The 19,508-nt window shown below is 35.1% G+C and overlaps 1 protein-coding gene across 2 annotated transcripts; it reads left to right on the top strand.

Moving 5' to 3' along the window:
- The first annotated feature begins 1,089 nt into the window (after nt 1-1,089).
- On the top strand, nt 1,090-19,234 carry LOC123527500 (metabotropic glutamate receptor 6-like). Of its 2 annotated transcripts, none has more exons than XM_045306986.2 (13): nt 1,090-2,113; nt 2,706-2,847; nt 4,709-4,811; nt 6,246-6,358; nt 7,050-7,178; nt 8,036-8,115; nt 9,649-9,853; nt 10,909-11,045; nt 11,771-11,944; nt 12,388-12,492; nt 14,126-14,313; nt 14,793-15,753; nt 16,463-19,234. In XM_045306986.2, exons 1-13 carry the CDS (start codon nt 1,861-1,863, stop codon nt 16,960-16,962), a joined length of 3,090 nt encoding a protein of 1,029 aa, XP_045162921.2. In that variant the 5' UTR covers nt 1,090-1,860; the 3' UTR covers nt 16,963-19,234. The 2 variants fall into 2 exon arrangements, with proteins under 2 accessions (XP_045162921.2, XP_045162922.2); XM_045306987.2 differs by having other exon boundaries at nt 1,093-2,113; nt 10,909-11,039.
- Nucleotides 19,235-19,508: the final 274 nt, after the last annotated feature.

The raw sequence follows: 19,508 nt of genomic DNA on the forward strand, positions 1-19,508 counted from the left end.
GTCGCGGAAAATTTTCGCTGCAAAGCTCGTGCATATTTCTCGATGTAGCATTGTAAAGAAATTAGAATGTGGTATGTTTTACCCGCATCAAGATATTGCCCTGTAAAAATATTCAGCACAGCAAAAGGAAAATAATTTTGTTTTGGTTCGAATAAAAACAATTAATCATAAAAGTCATGGGTAATTTTCTGAAACAGTAAACGTATTTCAAGTTGTATCTTTTTTTTTCAAGTTAAAATCTGCAAGTTTATAGTTGTTTTTTTTTCAAAATTTCAAAATTTGTATGTCGTTATTCTATCGTTAAGGAGACATTATAATATTAGGCCATAGTAAAGGATCTTATTGTCGCAACTAAGTTAGACAAACTAGACATCGGCAGTTTTATAACGATAATGAAGACAATTAATTACATGACTTATTTAACGAGACGAAAGTTACTGATGCTTTAGGCGTTTCTTCACAAATTAGTTACTAATGATTCAAGATAATTTGTCAGATGAGCACGTTGATATAAGCACGCCTATTGTTTAACGTGGCTCCCGTTCTAAGAATAATGTCAATATTTTCTTGATTAAAATATTGTTTTTAATTGTATTGTGTTTTGTTTTGTTTTGTGTTTTGTGTTTTTATTGTGTTGTGTCGTGTCGTGTCGTATTGTATTTGGTTTACTTAAAATATGAACAGTATAGTATGTGTAAACATAAATCAGATCATGATCTGCACTGTTCGCCATTCATTTAGTGTATTTTTGGTATGCATCCCTTTTCACAGTCAATGGTAAGTACTGTCCTTGAAGGATGGACGCGTTCATTATAGAAATTTAGCGGGGTAAGTGTTAAGAAAGAATATTTTAGTGGGAAAAAAATGTCCATTAGACATCTTAAAATAATATCAATTTATGATATCAATTAATGAAAATGTTGATATCGATCTTTTCAACTGACGCGTTATCCCGTACGAGTAGTACAAATGGTCATTTGTTTAAGACGGTTTGCATGTCAAGATTTTGTACTTAGACTTTTAAATGTTAATGCTTAACCTTTAGTCTCCTAGCGGCAAGAGAATTTGCCTTTGCGACCAGAGCAGACCGAGATTAACTGGATGGTCATGGTCTGCACCGTTTGTTATTCAGTCAGTAAATTTTTTAAAGATAAAATGGATTCCTTCTTAAAGCTTACCCCTCCTTGCACAAAAAATCACGTATTTCAAGTGGACCTTTTTGTCATGTTGACTAACAAAATTGTAACAGGAAAGTGAACCGTGTCACGACCTCGACTGATGTGTAGGAAAACGATCAGTAACTAAAATGTGTTAAATAAGATAGACCTTATAACCATGAGATGCGATAAGTGGACACTTGATAAACAAAGTTTTAATCAAAGTGTTGTGATAATACAATACGGATGTACATAATATTTATTTTTAAGTGATATAGTAGATATACATTAAGTTTCAGCTGTCGTTGGATGTACTGGTTATTATTAATAACTTTAAAGCTGATGTCAAAGTAACGTTAGCTGTTTCCGTGAAATTTACAATCGTGGTGGTAAGATTTGATGGTGTTTCCGATGATTTTATCTACTGCCGTCTAGTGTGCAACAAATACTCGAACGTGACCCGGATAGTGTTTAGTGCTGAAATATAACTAATTTGCAGAGATATTTGGTGTTGGTTTCCTTGTAAAAGTGATACTTCGCTTTAGCAGGATGTGGATTAGTATTCTATGGCGGTTTTCTGTTGGATTGTGTCCCATAAGACTGAGATCCAATTTGATAATCGTTAATAGCATAGTTTAAATGACGGGCAATCATAATGCTCTTAAAATATCAAGTGCATTTATTTTATTTCCGACTTTGAAAAATGGAAGGTAGAGTAAATTTTCGTAGTACGTTGACATTCATTGTATACTTTAAAATGTTTATATTTCCGGTTTACACTTCTGCCGAGACTGTTTTTGTGAATGAAACTGGGGACTTTATTGTCGGGGGAATGTTTCCTGTTACTAAAAAGGGACAGTGTGGCAAGGCTATAAATGATCAAACTGGAATACAAAATCTGGAGGCTCTTTTGTACAGTCGTCAGAAAGCCAATGAGCAAATTCTTAAAGACATTAGTAAGTAATTTTCTTGTTATCTGTTTAGAAAAAAAAAATATTTTTAAAATTTATTGAATACAAAATCTGGATGCATTTTGCTCGAGTGTATTTAAAGCGATTCATCAGTTTTAGGTCAAGAAACCTTAAAATAAGACCACTTACAGTTATATAGCACTTAATTTAAGATGGATGTTAAAGGGGGATGTTTTTAAAATCTACATTTGTCTATCTCGGTCGTAAACTTTGGCAACCAAGATATATTCTTTCTAGCTTAATTATAAAATTGATAAATTAAGAATTTATCTAACAGGCCATTTTAAAAATGCCATTAAATTATGCTTAAATGTAACAGCTGATGTCTAAATGGGTTAGAAATACAATGATAGGTAACTGCTTCATTAATATATATTCCTGATTTTTTGGCTGTATTTTTTAAAAGATAAAATTTAGATTTTTGTAAAAAGGTATTCTGTAAAATATGTCTTACCTGTGGGAAAGAAGTTGAAAATATTGTGAATCATTTTTCATGTTTAACTTTGCGTCGTAAAAACATTAGAACTATGCGATATATTCTACCAGACATAAAATAATTTACTGTTGTACTTTTCAGATTTAACACTTGGTGTGATGGCCTTCGATACGTGTGATACCGACACAGTTGCATTAGACAGAGCACTAGATTTTGTTAAATTTCAAAAATTCATACTACAACACACTGATGACTTTCATTGCAAAAGTGGCACAGCACAACAGTAAGACCTTAGACATACATAGCTAAAACATAAAATACGCGTAACATATACTTCCTAGTGCCATATATGACATAAATGTGCACAGCTGAAACTTAACAGTGCCATATGTGACCTAAATATACATACCTAAACTTTCTGGTGCCATATTTGGTATAAATAAACATAGCTGAAACATTCTGGTGCCAGATTTGATATGAATAAACATAGATGAAACTTCATGGTGCCATAGTTAACATAAATATGCATAGCTGAAACATTCTAGTGCCATATTTGACATAAATAAATATAGCTGAATGTTAATGGTACCATATTTGACATAAGTAAAAAAGCTAAAACTTTTTGGTGCCATATCTGACATAAATAAACATAGCTCAAACTTTCTGGTGCTTTAATTGACATAATTATACATAGCTGAGCACTTCTGGTGCCATATTAGACATAAAAAACATAAATGAAACTTGACATTCAAAGGAACTGACAGAGCCGGAACAAAATTTAGATCTCTTTATATTCAGATGTTGCATATATTTGACTAACGGCTTATCTACATATCATTTTCAACCGTTAATTGATTTTAAAAACAGGTTATTTCTTTTAATTGAATTATTAACGGCTTTCATCCCCATCATGGAGGCTAGTTTTATTATGACCATTGGCTCTTAGTCAGATCAAGATTTTTTTTTTCACGCACAACTACATAATATAAAACGCTTTAAGTATGCATCTCTTGATATTTTTATCAACCGGGGAACGCGGACAAATAAATTGATAAACATGAACATTGAACTTTTATTTCCGCTAGGAAATGTATTAAGTGACATAAATCAATGCATTAAAGAAGTGTTCCGGAAAATAAAATTGCACTTCAGATATAAATATTATTTCCGATAGAGTTTAAAATAGATAGTGTTTCATTAAAACGGCCAAGTTGGTAAGAATGTCAGTTTGATGTTTTCTTCACATGAATATAAAGATAATTGTTTTCATTTAGTTTTCTGACAGAAAAGTGTTCAGGAATGAAACTTATTCGAATTATTATTGTACACATTTATTCGCAGACAAATATAGAACTTCCTTTGATGAGAAGCATATGAGATCCTTTTTAGTGTGTGTGGGTGGGGGGGGGGGGGGGGGGGCAGGACGCGCCTGATGTAATTATATATGATTTGCATGAAGAAAAAATAGAGAAATGACGGGTATCTAGTTATAAAATGAGATATGTTGTGAAAAATACTTATTAAGGAAGGGTCTAAATTGTCAATTTTTCATCTAGAAGAATAAAAAATTACTGGCATGATTTGCACGAAGTTCACGGGAGAGGAAAATGTAAGTTAGTAACTAGGTTGTGGTGAGTCTTTACGTCACATCGCCACAATTATAGGCCAGAGGTGATTGGTGAATGAAGGTGCACCCGAGCACTATCTTATCACGGGCGGGCACCTGTGTAGAACCATGGACTTTCCGTAAGCCAGTTGGATGACTTCCACGCCGACATATTCTACATCCGCAAGCGAGGTTTCGGGTGAGGAAGAGGTGATGTGAAGTTAGCGAGTCGACCTTTACCACTCGCCCATGGATGTCCTTGTTTGATCTTCAGAAGTTCTTCTAGTTCAATTTATCTATGACAGTCCCAGAAAATGTCTACATAACTGTATTTACCATATTTTATATGTTTCTTCTTTTTAGCAAAACTAAATAAGATATTTCTTTTTTGTTTACGTTTTGGCACATACATTATATACAATTCAAATATTTTTTTATTATTTTTTTTCTTTACTTAAACAGAATGAAGCAGAACAGCATAAATATTTTATCTTCGATCAATATCCTTAATTAACAAATGACTATCAAATAATTGCAGAGTCAAGTCGGATCGTGGACAGCTCTTAGGCGTTATCGGTGGAGCAACATCCAGTGTGTCCATACAGCTCGCAAGTTTTCTTAGACTGTTCAAAATTCCGCAGGTGCGACTTATACACAGTTTTATCGTCATTTACTTCCTGGTGCATTACACGCTCATCACATACAAAGTTAGGAATTTGTAAGATATGAGATCATATAAACATCCAGTTTGAGCGTTACATCTGATAAAAACATAATAGGATGGTTTAAAGAACAAGATTTTGTTCACTGCCATATGACTGAAGCTTCTGATAAAAAATGAAAACAAACCCATTTTAGTTGACTATCGTTTGAATGATATTTCTGATATGATGTATTTCAGTTCTAATTCTCTATCATTTGAAAGATACTTCTAATATTATACATTTAGATTGTGAAAGCTTCAAGTTTAAATTTCGTTTGAATAATACCTCTGACATTTTGAGGAACCAGTCTAATTCATTATTGTTTGAGCAATTTCTCTGATGTTACACATTTTGAGGAACCAGTCTAGTTCATTATTGTTTGAGTAATACCCCTGATATAACGCATTTTGAGGAACCAGTCTAGTTCATTATCGTTTGAGTAATATCTCTAATATTACACAGTTTGAGGAACCAGTCTAGTTCATTATTGTTTGAGTAATACCCCTGATATAACGCATTTTGAGGAACCAGTCTAGTTCATTATCGTTTGAGTAATATCTCTAATATTACACAGTTTGAGGAACCCGTCTAGTTCAGTATTGTTTAATTAATACCTCTGATATTACACATTTCGATGAACCAGTCTGGTTCATAATTGTTTAATAACAGTTTGATATTGGACAATTTGATTATTCAATGTCGTTTGACAGATACCTCTGATATTGCACAATGAATACACTTTCGCTTGACCAATAATTCTGATATCATATATTTAGATTATTGGAAGAACCAGTTCTAGTTTCTATATTCCTCTGATACTGAACATTGAAACTGTTAACACTAATGAACAATTGATGTTTAAGTTATTTTGTAGCTGCTCAAATTAGTTCAGTACCAGTCGAATGTCGCGAAACTTTAGATTTTGTTGGGGATGGGTTTAAGTCACATGATGTCGGCACACTTATATAATATGGCAACTTTCCTGCTTCTGATGGTGAAGAAAGATGCCATACGCCCCTTTCAGGCATTGTTTCATGCTCTGGTGGATACCTTGGTAGAACTACCGACCTGCATGGCATGGCCTTCTTGCAAGACAGAATTCTAATCACTTAGCAAGGTTTCAAATCCACAGTAGTGACTGGTAAGTTATTCAGAGTCAACTTCTTCAGACATCAGCCAGGATGGTCAATTGTCAATGACTTAAACTCAAGACGAAAATTCTTGTAGTCGTTTTCCAGCTGTTTGTTACTGATATTCTTTGGGGTTTTTTTTTTTTTTTTCTTTTTTTTTAAGAAAAAAAAAACAAAAACAAAAACATGTGGCCTTATGGCACACAATAAATAGTATTAAAAATCCTTTCTTTTCCTTCAGATAAGTTATAGTGCTACAAGCCCAGAACTAGATGATACATCGAGGTACGACTATTTTCTGAGAACGGCGGCGTCGGATAAGCATCAGGCTAGGGCAATTGTGGAGATATTGAAGTTAGTGTTACATTCCGTACGAACTCACTTCTTTTTACATGTATCTTTTTGTTTTGGTATTTTAACCGTTACCCTGCTAAATTTCTAAAATGGACTGGTCCATCATTCAATTTGGGCAGTACCATTTATTGTTTGAATGGGTGTTCACTGAAAATTTACTGACTGAACAGCGAATTGTGCAGACCATGATTAGACTGCACAGATGTGCAGGCTGATCTTGGTCTGTACTGGTCACAAAGGCAAAATCACTTACCGTCAACAGGCTAAAGGTTAAAGAAGTCTGTCTAAGATCCTTTCTTTACTCTGTCAGATTGATGATGCCCCATTTTGTAAATGTCTCTGGCAACAATCAATCTGGTCATGACATTTAGGTATTCTACTGATATTTCCTATTTTGACATATTACAAAGTGGTCGATAGGGAAACTAAAATTCACTGAAATACGTAATGCCATTGGAGGACAAAATAGTTTAAATAAACACATTTAAAAGTAGTCCGTCATGTGTAGACTTTTTATTGTATTCGGACTAGCTCTGTTTCTTTATGACTTAATTTTTATTGTCTGTATGATAAATTTTTATTTTAATAATCCTCTTTTATTTCATATAAAGATAGAAAAATTAAACATATGATGAACATTCTAATTATAATAGTTTTTCTAATACCTGATGTTGTAAACTTTTGTTTATAGGAAGTTTGATTGGAAATACGTGATAGGTATCTTTGAGGACACAAGTTACGGGATTGAGGGTTTTAACGAGATTTCAAGAAGGGCAGAGGAGGCAGACATATGTATTGGAAACTCGTACAAGATCGACAGGTGAGAGAATAGTTGGACTCTATTTTTCACTAATCATATTTTTCATACCTGTGAAAACTACGAGTATATGCTTCCCATGTGTAAAGAATATATTAATCTAACATTTCGCTATAGCCAGAATATTTTTACAATTGTTCTATGACTTTTGTGACGGGATGACATTTACACTTTTCATATACATTGTAAGTGTGTAGAGAACTTTGGATTTGTTGATACGTACGAACAGACAACCTACTTGACGTTAGCGTTAACATAAGTTTGGTTACACCTATAGGGGTAACAGAAATATGGTATAGTCAGTGTATGCCAGTTATGGCAAATGGCAATGGCGTTTTGACAAGCTTTATTCTACATAAAACTGAAAACCTTTAAATGGTTACAGCACACATTAAACTATTTTTGATGTCAGTTTAATCCATTTATTTTCTCGACGAGCATTGTTAGATTAGTGCTAAGTAAAAATAAAAAAAGTAAAAAAAAACTATTTTTGGTTAAGCAAGGGCAAAGTAAAATCGGCTCAGGATAAGACCACAGATCAGCAATGAATGTTATACAATGTATAAACATAAAAGCTATTGTTAAGCCGATCTTTTTGCAATTTATTGCACTTGGCAGTCAGAATATCTGTCTCGTAACATTTTGGTTGACATATACCCTTTAGTACGATCCATATTGTTATATATTTTTAAGTTGTTTTTTTTTTTTCATTGCTCCGTTGCAAAAAGCGACTTGCTCGAAGTGTATGGCGTTTGAATAGTAATAGGATAATATTGAGCATACTATGGCATATGGTACAAATACATTTCAAATACATAGTGTTACAAAAAAGACTGATGGTGAATCATTTCATATTTCAGGTATTTAAAAAGAGAAAGCGACTACCTTGCGGAACTTGAACGTATAGTTAATGATACACTTAAATACAAAAACACTAACGGTACGTATATATATATTACTGTAACATACAGAAAAAAATATCGACGAAAAGGTCTACTCCTTCCTTTAGAACATTTTTTTATTCATTATGATATTTAACATTTCGTAAAAAAAAAAGTAGTTACGAAATAACTATACAATTATCCCGAACAATAAAAAGTCAAACAAACGCTGACGTTATTGGTCCCGGTATGACGATCGGCACTTTTCGTTGGACAACGTATCCTCTGTTTGAAATTTCGGCAAAAACAGAAAATTCATTCCTAACAACCGGAAAATGCCGAAGAATGCCGAAATCGTATACGGAGAAGATGTGGGTGAACGAAAAGTGCCGATGATAATTATGGGTCATGCCTACGATAAATCAGTCAAGATAGTACAGTACTGATGGAAGGTGATTTATGTAAGTACGTGTATAAAAAGAATCCATTCCAAAAATGGCACAAGCGCTAACAGCGCTTTGATAGTTCGGCTAACCATATCATCAATATGACACTGCGCTTTGGTGATATATACAACGGTTATGCATTCAAATTCCTTGTAAAGAAAGACGATGCGATGTAAGGGCATGAAGCCGATACTTACATGTTGTAAATTACTGCGTCATTCGTATATATTCAAAGTATATTGAAATATGTTTTACTGGGTATGAGTACTTATAAGTTTGAGATCAATTCCGCGGCTGCTTCAAGTGTGATGATAGAGCAGGCCAAAGTTTCCGGTCTGTAACGATAATGACGTCAAAGGTTGTAAATTATTCCATATTGAACTACATTGTATAGCGGATAGATTCGAAATAGTTGTGAGACAGTTTATTCCTGATTAAATTCTGCGCGGTTACATAGAGAAGGTGATTTTGATAAATAACCTTCCAAAAATGTAAGATTTGATACTTCGTAAGCCAGAAAACATGACCAGTGTTGTTAGAAGCTTCGATAAGTTTAACAAGTTGCATATTAATACATTATTCTGCTGTATATGATTTGAATCCTTTTTTGCAACGAAGACTGAAACTGTGTGATATTTTGCAATAAATGAGCCGTGCCATGAGAAAACCAACCGTGATGATAGTGGGTTTGCGACCAGCATGGATCCAGACCAGCCTGCGCATCCGCGCAGTCTTGTCAGGATCCATGCTGTTCGCTTTCAGAGCCAATAGCAATTACAGAAACTGTTAGCGAACAGCATGGATCCTGACCACACTGCGCGGATGCGCAGGCTGGTCTGGATCCATGCTGGTCGCGAACCCACTATGTTGGTTTTTCCATGGCACGGCTCAAACTTATTGTTTCTACGTCACAATATTTCGACATAGCGCGCAAAACGTCGAAAATAGAAAGCGTTTAATCGCAACAGATTTTATGAGTCCGCATTTCGCAGTTCAGTGTGTTTGGCCCTTAATGATACGCATGGCACTAAAAATATTTTTCATTACAGATATCATAACGCTATCAATGAACTAAATTCAGTTTGCTTGTTTGATATCGTACAAACCTGTATTATGCAAATTTATGATTTCTTTTCTAAATTTCAGAAAAAATCGTCGCAATCCTATATGTATCAGAAGAAGTTGCGAGGGACATCTTCAATATAACCAGAGATTTGAACATTGCTGACCAATTTATTTGGATAGGCAGTGATGCATGGACAGGCCGAAATCTGGATATAAAAGCAGCAAATACACTAGGTGTTCAGCCCAAAATAGTGAAAATAAAGGACTTTGATGACTATTTCAAAAAGTAAGATAATATACAATAAAATAGTTGCATTTACTCATGACGAAGTTTAATATAACAGAAAGGTGTTTTGTATGATGTGGCTTACCTTTGTGCACGTTTTCTTATATAGTCTTCCTCATCAAAAGGCTTGTAAGGTTTTAAAGGCACTGACCTCCAGATTTGGCTAAAAATAACCTTTCTTTCAAATTGAAGTTTGGTCATATTATGAACATTAGAATATGAATTTTTGTTTCTAAAAATATTCTAAAAATTCCAGATCAAAAAAAAATATATGACCACGTCCGGAATCGACCCCTGGACCGCCGCGGCAATAAAGACATTTTCCAATCGTCGTTTCCAATAGAGCTATAGCTGAAGTAGTTAATAATGACTCTTAAATATAGATATTTATACGCAAGACAGTTTACCTGGAGTAAAAGCGGGACAAAAGGTCCGAAGTCAGCCTTTCAGATACGGAGGCCATTTTGCCGTATTTGGAGCAGTCAAAAGAGATGTTCCATTAATGTGTTTTGTGTTTGAAGATTGATAACTGTAAATATATATATCAAAACAGCTGTTGTTCCTAAGTGCAATATCGAACATAGATATACCCTGCTCTCCGGTCCCGTCGTGAGTGAAAAGTCATATTCGATGGGAACCAAGACATGGTTAAAATTCTGACGGAACCAGGTTTTATTTAGAACAGTTCGCACAATTTTAAAACATTCAAGAACATTATTCTTTTTTTTCTCCATAGATTTACGACAGGAGCATACTAATGGTACACACGGTAAATTTAATCTGAAGTTTTCTAAGTTAAACGCAGTAAGACGTATTGACTTAGTAAACGAAACTGTTGTTTCAAAAATACTTCGAACACATTTTAACGTAGTCCTGCAGATTCTTTCACAGAATGAATCTTTTATCCAAAATAAAAATATATCCACTGTTTGAAAAACATATTGAGTATAAATTAGCATGCTGCACAATATATTTAGTGACACAAAATGCCTATCGTTTGAGAAAAAAAATAATTTGAAGCAGGTTTAATCACACTCTGAATTATTTTTTTACAGTTTGAATAGTTCCCATAATAAAACGAACCCATGGTTTGATGAATATTTGGAATTTCACTGTAGAAAGCAGAACACGTCACGGAACGCAAAAGAGAAAGTCTGCAAAGGGATGGGATATGTCTCTAAAGATGGTAAAAGTGAATATTTGAGTTTTTCAGTATAAAAAGGACATATCTTTCATGGGCGCTAAGAAAACACCAAAGGATGCATTTTTAATAAAGTGATGCAGCTACTAGAGAAACGATAAAAATATGTATGTCTTGTCTTAACCTGCAGAGCAAAGATTTAGTTTTACCTCGATTTAATTTCGAAATTGATAGACAGTACTCATGTGAGCTTATGTGATCGCTAAATGTCTACCGTCCACACTTTACTTCAAGCGACATCACCGTTGATGTTGAAAGTTTAAGCACAGGTGTTTAAAGATCAATCAATAAAAAAAACTTTAAAAGTATAAGCAGGTTAGATCTCTTGATAGGATATTAGGTGGATAGGATATTAGGTGGATAGGATATTAGGTGGATGGGATATTAGGTGGATGGGATTTGATTTATTGACAGCACTTCTAGCTTCAGGCGCCTGTGATTTAAGAAACTTGACAAAGGTGTTCCTTGAATGGGCTTCGTCTTTTTTTTCAAAAGGATCGACATTAATGTACAAAGCAGCAGCTGGAATTAGATTTGAAAAGTCTTAAAACGATATCTCCCTAACCGCTGGTCTGATTTTGATGAAACTTTGCAAAAATGTTTATAGGGGAACCTTCTTCCGTCATTTTTCAAACTATTTTGATTCAAGCTTTAATAAATGTTGCATATAAGAAGCTTGATTACTCGTTGATCATTGATCATTATTCTATTTGAAGACGCATATAGAAAGAACAATAACACGTATGCTGTAATGGATGCTGTCTTTGCTTTCGCACACGCTCTAAAGAGCCTACATAAAGCCAAGTGTCAGGGTAAAGGAATGTGTACTGATCTGGTGCTTACAAAAACCGAGGAGTTGATGCCATATCTTAAGAAAGTAAACTTCACAGGTAACTAACGTTACAGGTTTACGTTACTTCAAGTCGGGGTACTCGCCTACTTCTTTATTTAACAGATGCGTAATGACATTCGGCAATTTTCGGTTGATTCCGTATTCTCCTAATGATATATCGGCATTTTCTGGTCGTTGGTGTAGTTCATACGAACAACCAGTCGGAGAATGCCGATGTCACATATAAAAATACATCACCATACGGAAATTGCCGAATGTTAATGAGATTCCGCTATTGCCATTATTGTTATATGAGTGTTATTACCTAATTAGGACCTATATAACTAGGTCAAATACAATATCTTCCGGAAAAGGAATACAAAATATTTATATATATTTATATATTAACAATGAGGTGATGATGTGTGTGAGCAACGAAATCAAATCTGATAAAAAGGAATTATGTTATACATATAAATGACCTATTTCATATATATATAGGTCTTGCGAACCTCAGTTTCCACTTCGACGGAAACAGTGGACCTGCCAGGTATAGTGTTATGCAGTACACCACGAATGGGTGGGAAGAGGTTGCAAAGTGCCAAGGTAAACTGATTGATTCTAAACGTTTATATTCATATATCTATATAAACAAACTAAAAACCTGTCAATGTAATAATATATAGGAGTAATACTTTTTTTCAAGCCGAAATTTCTATACTACATTGTACATTTTTATTGTATTATTGCATTATGGAGTTGTTGTTTTTTCCATGGTTTTAAGTAGTTCATTGAAGTATATTTGTTGAATTAGTTGTAGGCAAAGAGGTTCTCATTTTATAGTATTCCCTTATTAAGTAGAGGGTTCCGAATCTTCCCGTCCATTAAATATTATGTATATGGGGTTTTCCCTGATTCCTGAACTGGAAACTTAAAGACTTCTAAATATAGTATTTGGTCCCTCTCCAGAAAGCAGAATCATATTTTCAGAGTGCTTTGTCATTAAGAATTATTTCTATGGATACAACAGAGGTGCAACTTTTAAACATAAAATAACTTACTTTTCGTACTATACCGTATTCAAGATTTTGTTCTAGGCTTTACCTACCTTACATCATACTTTTTAATAATCATATTCTGTAATCAATATTCATCTTCAGGAATACAATAAAGTTGCATAATTTATCCAGAAATAGAAAGAGAAAGCACTCTTACTATACCATATTCAAGATCTTTTTATAGGCTTTACCTACCTTACATCATATCTTTTTATAATCATATTCAGGAATACAATAAAGTTGGAAGTTTTATCCAAAATTAGAAGGGGAAAGGACTCCTACTATCCATCTCAAAATTTAACAACTGAGTCCAAAATATGTTCTAAGATACATATTTTTCTAGTTTTTCTCTTAATTCTATACATTTTTTGTATTCATGATCTGAAATAGTAATACAACATCCCAAAAAGGAAAATGGACTTTTACTATCTGTCACAAAATTTACTTACTGCTTTATGATTTGAGCTGCGCCATGAGAAAACCAACACAGTGAGTTTGCGACCAGCATGGATCCAGACCAGCTTGCGCATCCGCGCAGTCTTTTTGAGGATCCATGCTGTTCGCTTTCAAAGTCTATTGCAATTAGAGAAGCCGTTTACAGGCGAACAGTATGCTGGCCTGGATCCATGCTGGTCGCACACGCACTATGTTGTTTTTTTTCATGGCGCGGCTTATTTTTTGTGGACATGATTATAAATAAAGGGAGAACACTCTTGCTTTCGTCGCAAAATTTTCTAAATGTGTTCAAGATTTGTTATAGTATTTGTAAGTTTACATCAGAACATTTTCTATAATCACGATCTGCAATCAAAATTGATTTTTAAGAATACAAAAAAGTTGCAAGTTTACTGTAAAAAGAAGATATCTTACTATTCGCCGAAAAATTTACTAATTGAGCCGCATCATGAGAAAACCAATTTAGTGCGTTTGCACCTAGCATGGATCCAGACCAGCCTACGCATCCACGCAGTCTGGTCAGGATCCATGCTGTTCGCTTTCAAAGCCTATTGCAATTAGAGAAACCGTTAAGCGAACAGTATGGATCCTGACCACACTGCGCGGGTGCGCAGGCTGGTCTGGATCCATGCTGGTCACAAAGCGACTACGTTGGTTTTCTCATGGCGCGGCTCATATTTTTGTTTAAAACCTATACGATCTTCAACAAACACAATATAATCCAGTCGAAAACGATACAGCACTTGGCGAAGTCAGTTGGTTTGACGAAATGAATAAGACGAAGGCTGAGCCTGGTTATATATACTTGTCTTCAAAGTGTTCCTCGCCTTGTAAACAAGGGGAAGCTAAACAGCTCCATGCAAACAAGTGCTGTTGGACATGTAAACCTTGCCAAAGGCACCAATACCTTGAGGTAAAGTTACATTCTACCATAACTATTTATATCACCTTTTTAACTTGTAGCAAATATTAAAAACTATTGTAATTTTACAAGAAAATGGTTTTAAACGCGACACTGATAGTAACATTTACGTACCGAAGGTGCTATTTAGTGAAACGCCTGGCATTTAAAAAATGATTGAAGATCTTGGTCTCTACTGGTTGAAAGGCAGAATCACTTGCCGTTAGAAGGTTAAAGGATAAAGTTAAGTTGTCTCAATCAATGTCCAGTCAATAATTCTGAAATACAAAATAGACACCTTTATGTATGTCAGTATAATTATGTTGTTGTTAAATCATAAACTATACTAAGGTACGTTTTCTACTAACTCCACACTTACTAGAAAGCTATAAGCTGTTATAATATATAAAGAACAAGAATCAATTACAAACGGCTCATTTCTTCATGTTGTCTAAATTTAAACACTTTAAACGTATCTTTCTTACATATAGGACCGAAACAACAGTTGCATAGATTGTCCAGAGGGACAGTGGGCAACCGCCTCACAAACTGGGTGCGAGCAACTTCCAGAAATCAGACTGGACATCGGTTGGGCCATTTCAGCTTACATCTTCACATGTATTGGTGTTATAGTTACTTCCCTTGTGGCGGGAATCTTTTATTGGCAGAGACAGACACCATTAATAATGGCGTCCGGAAAGGAACTTAGTTTCGTTTTGTTACTGGGAATTTTGATGTCATACCTATCGTCGTTTACTTTCGTAGCATATCCTTCCCCTGTGTCATGCGGTGCAACACGTGTTATGCTAGGATTAAGTTACACTGTTGTCTATGCAGCCATTCTGGTTAAAACCAACCGCATATATCGTGTTTTCAACATAAATACGAGCAAGCCAAAAAAGGTCAGGTTCATCGACGCGAAATCGCAGCTATTAATAACATTGGTGATCGTGTCTGTTGAGATCGTTGCTATGGTCACGTGGCTGATTTTCGACCCAGCAAAGGAAACGTTTGACTACCCTACACGTACGGAGAAGATTCCCCTATGCGAAGACGCGAAGGATTTTGCTTACCTTGGAGCTCTTGCTTATCCGTTTATACTTATGGTTTTATGTGTGTATTACGCAATTCGAACAAGAAAGACTCCAGACGGATTCAACGAAACACGTTATATAACTTTTGGATCATATTCCTTTTGTGTTTTATGGATTGCTTTCACATCTATTTACTTCTCTGTTCATGACAATACTATAAGAGTAGTCTCACTTTGTTTTGCTTCATCAATTAACGCCACAGTAACGTTAATTACTTTATTCATCACAAAGACTTATGTAGTGATATTCCGACCACAAAAGAACACCAGGGAGAATGTGATGTCACGGCGGAGGACGCACACCTATGACACAGTCAATATCAATAACCTTAGCAATCTCAGCAGAATGGCAAGTGCAGGTACGAACCTATTTTTTCTAATATCTGTAGTTTTCCTACATCTATAGCTCATTATAGACTTTTAAACTTTAAGCAATCAGCTGGAATGGAAACTTTTCATGTAGGTCAAGGTAGTTTTGTGACTGGACCAATTTACTTTTGGTTTCAGTTTACTTAAAACACGGTCCCTGATTTCTCTTTATATGAGAAGAATCTTATCTCCATGAAGAGGCCCGAAATGTCAAACTACATTTCTTTGGTGTGTTTATTTTCGCGGGAAATATTAGCCGATATTCATACAGGGTTTGTACAATTGTTTCCTTTTGTGCAGGTTCTTAGGGATGTTTAAGTTATATGCCGGCGGATGGTAAGCCAGCCTAAACAGCGTTCCTTGATTTCTGTATTAATTTTGTTCTTGTGTATAGTTTTCAAGTTTTACACTTAAAGCATAGGTAAAAGGATGAATTATTTCTGACACAATTTGTTTCAGCAAGACGTCAAAGAGAACATATGCATTGCCCGAGGGTGTACTCACAAACCTGCATTCTGCGGATCAGCGCTCTCCCTATTGAGCGAGCTAAGTGGGCGGGCACATTGTAGTTCGAAAGTCTCCATGTTTTGAACGTATATCAGGCGTCAGAAAATAGTCAACCACTGAAAAAGAAATTACAGTTTGCCTTATATTGTTATGTAAATCTATGACCTTTACATTTCGTTTTTTGTTTTTCAGTATCAACGTGGCATTCTGTAAACACACGTTTTGATTCGGATGATTCACAGCAACCTACTATCACAATAAATCAGAAACCGAAATTTACAAACCACCTGTCTGTCTCCGTGGTTTCTATGAATAATATTGACCAGACAGAGGACGCCAGGTGTTCAAATCTGAGCTCTTACTCAGCTCCACCAGACCATAGGCAGTTAACTGAAGAAGAAGTCAGGGCGCTTTCGGCACCTTTTAAACAATCGTCCACTGATTTAGGTGATGAGAGATTGAAACAATTTCTTGAAAAGCATGAAAAGGCTGATGACAAGTTTGGTGTTCAACTTGGTGTAGGACAAATGGTTCCCCGGCGCTCGTTGAGATCATTTAAATCAAGACGCAAAAGAAGGCGCACCGTCAAAAGATCAAGGAGTTTAGATGGTGGCAATGAGCTTAATGTTCCAGGTATTGTAGTCACGAGAAGCTCACAAGAAGACAATTCAGTAACAGTAGTTAAGCCTTGAGATTACATGATATTAGATGGGAAAATTGACTTGTGGTTAATGAGATTATATGGTGCTAGATGTTCCTATGTCGTTGAATAGTGGTGCGTGTCAATAGTGTTTAACTCGTGCAATTATTGGAAAGTTCTCTGTCGCAATTTCAAATGATTTAGACGACAGCATGGTGCATGGTTGCTCTGTCACAGCTCTGATCTTGTTAAAACTGTGTTATTTTATTAACAACATATAAATCTTAAAGTGTGAATATTTGAAAAAAAAAGTAGTATAAGAAGTATGTAAGATATTTGTAGAATAGTGCATGTTACGTTAAACGATTTGATAATTGTAGATAATTGTAAGATTCTGCTTTAAAATAGCGTTAGTCTGAGGATGGTATGCCCCCGAACAAGTTTAACCCCCTCTCCCCATCGTCCTAGTCCCCATTCCTCACCCTCAGTTTCCTTTATTATTTCATTATACAAGTTACCGACCGTTCCAAGGCCGTGTCTCTATCTTCAACATTTCGTTTACCTGTATTTCTTTTATCCTAGCTTCTTGTGTAATAATGGGTGAAATCGAGGTTTATTACTTAATTCATGCCTAATATTTTCTTGATTTGCATGGGTATCTCACATGCAACAGAAATTCAGATAAATCTTCAATTGGCAGCAAATTTGCTTAACTGTACACCTTTATATCACATCTTTTTGTACTCCAACTTCACATGTTTCCTCTTGATCATATTTTAATTATGAAGTTTCCTGGTTGATACATTTCAAATATTTACACTATATGTATTTTTGTGACTGTAGGGTAGCGTTGTAAGTTGAATTAATTAGTATTATTATCAAGGGGCAGGACGTGAAGTGGTTGCACATTTACTTCAAGCAAGCGAACTGGTTGCAAACTTGCAAAATGGCGGATATTTGTTGGAGTTTGATAAAGTCAGTGCATTTATTTGTAAGCCGCATATTACAATCTACCAATATTCATGAAAATATTTAAAGGTTTTTTATCAAAACAAGTTGTATCTTTATTTCAAAACACCAAAGGACCGCGTGATACTAAACAAAATGTACATCCCCAATCGGAACAAGTTTTGTACATGTAACACACTCGACATTGTCCGCGATTTGTACACTAGTTTCTAGATAAAAGTTTGCATCTGAAATTGCTTGAAGTACAAGTTTGTAATAAAAAAAGCTTGAACAAGATTTATTTGGGTAAAGAACCATCTAACTGGAATATGCAGAACCAAACTATATGAAATTGTTCACAATTAGTTGTTTTGTTTCGTTTAACGGCCCTAGAACAGGTTAGATTGATTATAATTATTAACAAAATCGACAAGAAACGAGCCTGTTCAAATATCAAAACATGCACATGACCATTTTATACCTTCAATGACTTTTGACAATTCGAAACCTACGACGCTGAAACGCAAATCCGGGTGTGGCGTAGACATAGGACATGCATGCACATATCCACAGAGTTCAAAATATCATAAAACCCACTTATCTGACGAAAAACAAAACAACAAGCGAACGTGCGATTTAGCAAATATTCGTCATTTTGCAAGTTTGCAACCATTTCGCTCGCTCGAAGTAAGTGTGCAACCACTTCACACTCTGCCCCTTGATAATATGTAACAATGGTGCAGAAGGTTTGACATGTTCCTGAGCACATAGTTCTAAAGGTAACTTAAATTGTAAAAGAGAATTTAGAATTATATTAAGATATTTCTAAATTGAGCCGTGCCGTGGGAAAACCAACATAGTGGGTTTGCGACCAGCATGGATCCAGACGCATCCGCGCAGTCTGGTCAGGATCCATGCTGTTCGCTAACAGTTTCTCTCACTTCAATAGGCTTTGAAAGCGAACAGCATGGATCCTGACCAGGCTGCGCGGATGCGCAGTCTGGTCTGGATCCATGCTGGTCGCAAACCCACTATGTTGGTTTTCTCATGGCACGGCTCAATTATCAAGCACAAGATCGGAACAAGATTTGTAAAGTGTATTGTTAGTAAGTAGAGCACTTATATACTAAAATTTGATAATTATGTTAGTATTAAAGACAATGATATATTTATGATATTGGGGTTATATCTAAACTTTTGACCATATTTAAACATATATTTTCTTAGAACTTGTAATTAATTTTCAAGTTCTTGTATCATTTTGGGTATTTCCTTGATATCAAATTCTTTATTTTCATATATGTGCGTTATGTTGATTTTTGTAAATTGTATCAGATGTAGATCATTATATTTTTCTATAAAAAAGAAGAAAGTTGTTTCGTCTAAATTTATTTTCTTCAATAGTATATCCCGGTCTCTTTACTGCAAGATTTGATTTGATGGAAAACGTTTTCGTGAGTCATGAAATTTGTGAAGTCATTACCAAGCTGGACAATGCAAGAGAAGCCTTTGGTGGCATCGACCAATTTCAAGTCAGGAAACAATTTTTATAAATTGTAAAATTCGAAAAAAAATATTCATAGAACAGCGATGACCTGGGAGAGAGAGAGACAGTGAGAGGGGTATTACTTGGCCATTATTTAGCAAGAA

The sequence above is a fragment of the Mercenaria mercenaria genome, chromosome 14 (assembly GCF_021730395.1).
Source record: "Mercenaria mercenaria strain notata chromosome 14, MADL_Memer_1, whole genome shotgun sequence".
Classification (NCBI taxonomy): domain Eukaryota; kingdom Metazoa; phylum Mollusca; class Bivalvia; order Venerida; family Veneridae; genus Mercenaria; species Mercenaria mercenaria.

Coding starts and splice junctions, on each gene's coding strand:
- LOC123527500 (XM_045306986.2), top strand. CDS start 1,861: ATGGAAGGTAGAGTAAATTTTCGTAGTACGTTGACATTCATTGTATAC. Junction 7,179..8,035: donor AACTCGTACAAGATCGACAG/GTGAGAGAATAG, acceptor TTCATATTTCAG/GTATTTAAAAAGAGAAAGCG. Junction 15,754..16,462: donor CAGCAGAATGGCAAGTGCAG/GTACGAACCTAT, acceptor TTTGTTTTTCAG/TATCAACGTGGCATTCTGTA.